Here is a 7,289-nt window from a genome sequence, read left to right on the forward strand (position 1 = left end):
CTTTGCTGATGAGAATGTTCCTGAAGAGTTGGGGGATGATGGGATGGTCTAGAAGAGGGCCTGAATTGCTACCAGAGAACTCCCAGGTCTTTGAGCCTGAGAAAAGCTCGGCACCTGGCCCAGCTGCAGAAATTAATGAGCCAGTAGATAGAAGGCATTTTTTTTCAGACAGAATAGAATAGTTCAACTATCTCTTCGGGGCTCTGCCAGGTTGAGAGAAAAATTGATAGCAGACTCTAGGCTGAATAGAAACAAGTATCTGGTGGGGACTTAAAGTAGATTAGGGGATAAAAGTGCCAAGTATAGAATCTGTGGTTAGACGAAGCAACGTTGGAACTGGATCAAGACGTAGTGGCAAACTTGCAGTCTTGCCTTGGAAAGATTCAAGTTATACCTTGTTTGATTTCATGATTTGAAGTTTACCTTGGCAGTTTCTGTGTGGATTTTTCATGTACTTTGATGGATTTATTTCCTGGATTATTTGTTCCTGTTTATCTTTCTACCTACTTGGATTTACCTATTTCTTAGGAGTGTTTTTACTGCTAATCCTTTTTTTAAAAAAATTACCTACAATAAACTGCTTGCATTTTCACTCAGCTGTGTGGTGTTTTTAAGTCAGAGGGCTTCTTCCTGGCTTGGAGTGCAACCGTTATCTCTTCCTTAGGAGGCTTTTCTTTATATAGAAAAAATAATATTTTTGCGCTTTTTACAAGAACATAAGAAAATTAAGTTCCTTACACTTCCTTCTTTGCTTCCACACGGCTTCTTTCTCATGCAGATAAATAGCTTCGCTCTCACAGAGCCTCCTCTCACACTGAACTTACACAGGAGCTTCACATAGTAACCTTTTACACACAGCGGCTTTCACAATGGAACTTCACACACAACGGCCTTCAACTTGGGGCTTCTGTCACTAAAGCTTCTTACACCGGACCTTCTCATACTGAGGCCTGCGAACACTGAAGCCTACAAACACTGAGAGCTCTCTCAGAGTGATGCCTTTCTCCCACTGAGGCAAACTAACACTGAGGCCTTCTCATACTGAGGCCTACTAATACACTGAGGCCCTTCTCCCACAGAGACCTCTCACAGACTGAGGGCTCTATCAGACTGAAGGCTACTAAGCTACAGGCACACCTCCTTATATTGAACTGCAGCTTTTGCTGAGTCGTTGCATCCATTTAACCCTTTCAGTGCCTGATTCACATTTTTGTAATTAAAACTACCTAGTTAATTTTTAATATTTGTGACAATTTCAATATCTCAATGAGAGCAGAGAGGCTCATATTTTATTTCCTCTCCTGCTTTTTCCTAGGAACTGCCAAGAAGAGCAAAATCCTGTCCCAGGAGGAGCGGAGGGTCGTGGCATTTCATGAGTCGGGTCATGCGCTGGTTGGCTGGCTCCTGGAGCACACTGAGGCTGTGATGAAGGTAAGCCGCTGAGTCTCTTTTTTAGAGAGAGAAATGGGATACAGAGGAGGAGGAGGAGGAGTCTGCTGCCTCTCCTGAGCCTGGCTGTGGCAGCCTGGTTCCATCAGGAGATGCACTGAAGTCCCTGCTCTCCTCTCTTTCCTGCCACAGGTTTCCATCGCTCCTCGCACCAACGCTGCCTTGGGCTTTGCCCAGATCCTACCAAAGGACCAGTACCTCTTCACCAAGGACCAGCTCTTTGAGCGGATGTGCATGGCCCTGGGAGGGAGAGTTTCAGAAGCCATCACTTTCAACAAAGTCACAACAGGTGAGGGAGACCCTTGGCAAGGCGTTCGCTCCTTAAACCAAGGAAGCAGGATACTTGCTTCATCTCTGCAGCATCCTCCTCTCAGCTCTGGTGTCGGTGGTGGCCAGGATGGCTTTTGCATAGTTAAAACTTGTGCGCCAGGAGGACGCCCAGACTGCGGACCTGTGTCCTCATGGGGAGTGTTGTCCCCTCGAGCATAGGTTGTCACCCTAGACCTCAATTGGCCTTGCGACTGACCAGGAGGACCTCTGTCTTGTCTGGATTAAGCTTCGATTTGTTAGCCCCCATCCAGTCCATCACAGCAGCCAAGCATAGGTCCAGGATCCAGGGAGCTTCCTTGGAATGAGGTGGAAAGGAGTAATAGAGTTGAGTGTCATCTGCATAGAGATGGCACTGGATTCAAAAACTCCGGATGACCTCACCCAGCGGTTTCATGTAGATGTTGAAAAGTATGAGAGACAGAATGGAACCTTGTGGGACCCCACAGGTCAATGGCCAGGGTGCCCCCTAGCTTCAACATCTGGGTGCAATCCTCCAGGAAGGAGTGCCCCCAAGACCCATTCTGGAGAGCTGCCCCAGAAGGATACCATGGTCGATAGTATGAAAAGCTGCAAAGTCTATAAGTTGCTTTGAATCTCTTTGAGTCTAACTGGAGACCTGTACAGGGAGAGATCCACTCCCTTGTTACAGCAGCTCTACTGACTGCTAGTCCCAGGCTAAATACAAATGCTGAACAATACTTTAAAGTCCTAAATGGCTTGGGTTCGGGCTACTTGACTGGCCGCATCTCCTCCTACAAACCAACTTGGGCACTGTGGTCAGTGGAGGAGGCCCTGCTCTTGGTCCCACCTCCATATCTAGTATGGAGGGCCTTCTCCATGGTCGCTCCTCTCCTCTGGAACTCCTTCCCTAAAGAAATAAAGCTGGCCCTCTCCCTTCTCTACTTCAAAAAAAACAACTGAACACTCACATTTGCTCACTAGCATACGGAGAAGAGGAGGATTAGACTATGAGAGATCACTACCGGACCTCTGGTTAAGAAACATTTTGTGTCCGGGCTCTGCTAATCCATGTTAGCCCAGTTATTATCACTGGCCACAGAATCACACTGGCCACAAAATCAGTTCACACAATGTTGTGAACGATAGTTGGCTTTTGTAAATCAGTATGAACTGCTTTCAGTTCAGATTTTACATCATTATATCATTTTGTTTGATTATGTTTTGCTTTAATCTATTGATGTTAGGTTATAAATGTTGTTTTTATATGTGGGGTTTTTTTTATATGTGGGGGGGGGGGGGCGTATGATGTTGTTATTTGTTTTATGGCGACATTGAATGTTTTATCACTGTGTGTTGGAATCCGCCCTGAGTCTCTCTGGGGAGATAGGGCGGAATATAAAGTATTATTGTTGTTGTTGTTGTTGTTGTTGGCGGAATATAAAGTATTATTGTTGTTGTTGTTGTTGTTGTTATTATTATTTGAAACACAACAAGATGAGTCCACAGCAGACACTCTGCTGGCTGTTGTATTGGATCACACATCGGACACTTCCCAAGTGTCTAGGACTGTGTGATGTATCGGCGAATAATGCATGCAGATCCCAGTAGGATGGCATTTTGCAGCTGGCAGATGGTAATTTTGTCAGCGCTGGTTATGTTTAAGTGCAGGCCAAGGTTTTTAGGCACTGCACCCAGTGTGCCAATCACCACTGGGACCACCTTTACTGGCTTATTATTATTATACTGACACAAAAACACAATATGTTACAGCAAATGAGATCTATATGCTGGATTTCATATCACAAAATCACAAGTTGAACACTTCCCAAGCTTCTAGGACTGTTATAATAATAATAATAATAATAAATATAATAATTATTATTATTATTATTATTATGATTATTTAGAGATAAAAAGCAGGATATAAATAAAAATAATATTATAGTCATCATAGAAATAATAAGTTTATGAGTGCCACAGAGGAGCGATGACCTTGGCACTTCATGTTTTTCTTCCCTTATATATCCCTTTCCTCCTGCTTCTCTCTTCAGGAGCCCAAGATGACCTTAGGAAGGTAACCAAGATCGCCTATTCGATGGTTAAACAATATGGAATGGTTCCCAACGTTGGGTACCTCTCCTTCCCGGATGCAGAAAGCACCCCAGGGATTGGTCGGCGCCCCTTCAGCCAGGGACTCCAGCAAATCATGGACCATGTAAGTCCCCGTTTGGGCCTCAAAAACACCACGCTTCCTCCTCTTCAGCTTGCCAGGGTTCCTCTTTGTTAACCCTCTGTGTGGCTGTAATCGTTGACTCAAAACGCATCTGCTTTTGGGTCATCGCCCCTCAGAGCAGCCTTTGTTGAACCTTGTCAGCAAGAAGCCAAGGAGATTAGAGGAGGGGGATTTTGCAAAGTGCCCAGGATTTGAGCAACTGAAAGGAGGCAAGCAGCCGATCCCTGGAGCCCAGCTGGAGACCGTCCCATGACTTCCCTGTATATTTTTATTGCTCATCTGCCGCTTGCATCTGCACTGTGTTTCTTGGACGCTTTCTGCCTGACCTCCGATGTTTCCTGGCCCAGGAATTAAAGAAATCTGATGTGTTCGCTCCATGGAGCGACTCTGTAGAAGAAACAACAACAACTGTTTTTCTATCTTGCCTTTTCCCCTAAAGTGAGGACTCAAGGCAACTTACAAGTTTAAACAAGGACAATATAGGTAAAATATCCAAAAGGGCAACAACAGTAGAATGAAATTAGACTATTAACCACTCCACAAACAGTTTTATTTTTGCTGACTTGAAGAAAACCTTCTCCTTGGCTTTCTAAGGCAAGTCAAAACTAGGCCTGGTCACTTTCTAGCCATGTGCCCAGCACAAAAAGGCAGCTACGTAGACTTAGTGCTGTCTAGCCCTTCATTAAACATAGCCATCTTCCTTTTTTAAAAGCCACCTAGCCTCCCGGTCTTTCACTAGAGAGCTGTGAGGTTGAAGCTCAGGATCTTCATTGGAAGAGTTTTCAATGTCCCTATGTTTCCCAAGGTGTTCTTTTGACTTTTGTTCCCCGCATAGGAAGCAAAGATGCTGGTGGCCCAAGCCTACAGGCGCACGGAGAAGCTTCTGCTGGACAACCGGGACAAACTCCGGATGGTGAGGTTTCTTTTCCCTTTGACATTAGATAGCAGGAAAGTTAAGGTTGGAAGGAAGAGGCTGAATGGGTGGAGAGAGTCTAGAGCAGGGGTCCTCAAACTAAGGGCTAAGGGCTGAATATGGCCCTCCAAGGTCATTTACCCCGCCCTCGCTCAGGGTCAACCTAAGTCTTAAAAGACTTGAAAGTAGACAACAACAACAACAATCTTATCAGCCAAAAGCAGGTCCACGCTTCCCATTGAAATATTAATAAGTTTATCTTAACATTAGGAGCCCCCGGTGGCGCAGTGGGTTAAAGCACTGAGCTGCTGAGCTTGTTGATCGAAAGGTCGCAGGTTCAATTCCAGGGAGCGGCGTGAGCTACCGCTGTCAGCCCTAGCTTCTGCCAACCTAGCAGTTCGAAAACATGCAAATGTGAGTTGATCAATAGGTACCGCTCCGGCGGGAAGGTAACGGCGCTCCATGCAGTCATGCCGGCCACATGACCTTGGAGGTGTCTACGGACAACGCTGGCTCTTCGGCTTAGAAATGGAGATGAGCACCACACCCCAGAGTCAGACATGACTGGACTTAATGTCAGGGGACTACCTTTACCTTTACCTTTATCTTAACATTATTCTTCATTTTAATTATTGTATTGTTTTTAAGTGTTGTTTTGTACTACAAATAAGATATGTGCAGTGTACATAGAATTCATTCATTTTTTTTCAAATTATAATCTGAACCTCTGTTTAAAAAGTTTGAGGACCCCTGTACTATACCATTATATTGTAATATTATTACAAATATTACATGTAATATAAAACATATAATTATAATATATTATTAGTATTATATTGCATTACCTTATAATATTATAAGTATTATATGTATATACAATATATTATATTATATTATTAACACAGCACAGGAGACAAGATGGAACTGTCCTCTGGCCCTCCCTCTTCCTTCAGCCAGTAGGAGCCTGGGCTGCATAGTTTCCTGTATCCCACTGCCCTTTTTTGTCCCCCCCCCCTTTTTTTTTTACATCCCCTCACTTTCTGCGACCTTTTCCTTGTCTAGCTGGCAGATGCCCTCCTGGAGAAGGAAGTCATCAACTACGAGGATATTGTGGACCTGATCGGGCCTCCTCCGCACGGCCCCAAGAAAATGATCAGCCCTCAGAGCTGGATCGAAGCAGAGAAGGATAAACAGGATGTGGGAGAGGAGGAGCCCCCCCAGCGGCCCCGGGGCCCAGAGGAAGAGGAGGAGGAACGCAATCTCAGGCCGGTCTGAAACTAGAAGGCAAGAAGAACGCCTCCTTCCTAGATAATGGCTCCTCATCAGGCCAGATCATGATGCACATGAGTTGTGGGTCCCTCCCTCTCTTTTTGTGCCATTGCCGTTTCTCTGGGCCACCAGATGAGACTCCTGCGAGAGTGCGCAGGGCCAGCCCTTGATCCATGATGGGCCTCCCACGGCCACAGGTCTCTGCTTTGCGTTGCCAGCCACAACTTGGCTGATCCTAAACATGCCTTTGTCTTTGGTACCAGGGCTCCAGCCTTTCTCTCTTTCTTTTTAATGCATCTCCTGAGGAGTAAAAGCTCTGCGAAGCCTCGGAGGTGGTATGAGCTGTCTGTACATAAACCTGACAGTCCTCCAAGACTTAACTTGGGAAGGGAAGAGCCTGCAAGCCTTTGGGGAAAAACTGCTTCGTTATAGAGGCCTTTGGACTGATCCTATGTCCAAAACAATTGTGGCCGAGTCTGAGAGGTGGGATCTGCAATGAACAGCTCTGTTTGTGTGTCTCGGAGAGAGAGTATCTGCTGCTACTACGTGCATTATCTTCCTCGATCCCTGCCCCCCCCCTTTTTTTAAGGAGGATTATTTCCAGGCGGATTATTGTCTGTATCCCTGAACGACCCTTGTCCAGATTCTCCTCCTGCCAACATGCAATTTGTAATTCTCAGGGCTTCCTCTCCCAAAGCCCTCCCTTGTGCTGGGATTGTGATTGCGTGCGCTTCCTCACTCCTCACTCACGTTCCCTCCCTCTGCCTCTGAACTCCCCGGCAGTTGTTTCGGAGAGCAGCCAGGACTCCCATGGCCCTCTGCAGCGGTTTGCGCCTACCACCTAGCGGCCTCTCAAGACACCTACAAGCAAATTGTTCATTCAATACCAAATATCTGAATTTTTGTGGATGTAATTTGCAAACCATCCCTATATTCCCAGTCCCATTGGTACTGGGTTTGTTTTAGCAAAGGAATGGCAAATGCTTCAAATGTGGCCACATCGTTTGGAAGGAAATTCAGGATTGTGGAAGTGATTGAATCGGTTCAGGTCATCTATTGGTCTTCCTTAGATGGAATTGACTTCCTGTCTGTCTTAGATGACTTGTTTGTGAAGAAAATAAAGTTAAAAAAACA

The 7,289-nt window shown here is 45.5% G+C and overlaps 1 protein-coding gene across 2 annotated transcripts in view; it reads left to right on the forward strand.

The window, feature by feature from the left end:
• Positions 1-7,289, forward strand: part of SPG7 (SPG7 matrix AAA peptidase subunit, paraplegin) — a 45,242-nt gene extending 37,953 nt beyond the window's left edge. For both annotated transcript variants that reach the window (XM_060787905.2, XM_060787906.2), the window contains 5 exons: positions 1,316-1,431; positions 1,582-1,738; positions 3,792-3,955; positions 4,809-4,886; positions 5,949-7,289. In XM_060787905.2, coding sequence (XP_060643888.2) covers positions 1,316-1,431; positions 1,582-1,738; positions 3,792-3,955; positions 4,809-4,886; positions 5,949-6,161 — 728 coding nt within the window. In that variant the 3' untranslated portion in view covers positions 6,162-7,289. The remainder of the gene's footprint in view (positions 1-1,315; positions 1,432-1,581; positions 1,739-3,791; positions 3,956-4,808; positions 4,887-5,948) is intronic.

The sequence above is a fragment of the Anolis sagrei genome, chromosome 8 (assembly GCF_037176765.1).
Source record: "Anolis sagrei isolate rAnoSag1 chromosome 8, rAnoSag1.mat, whole genome shotgun sequence".
NCBI classification, from domain to species: Eukaryota; Metazoa; Chordata; class Lepidosauria; order Squamata; family Dactyloidae; genus Anolis; species Anolis sagrei.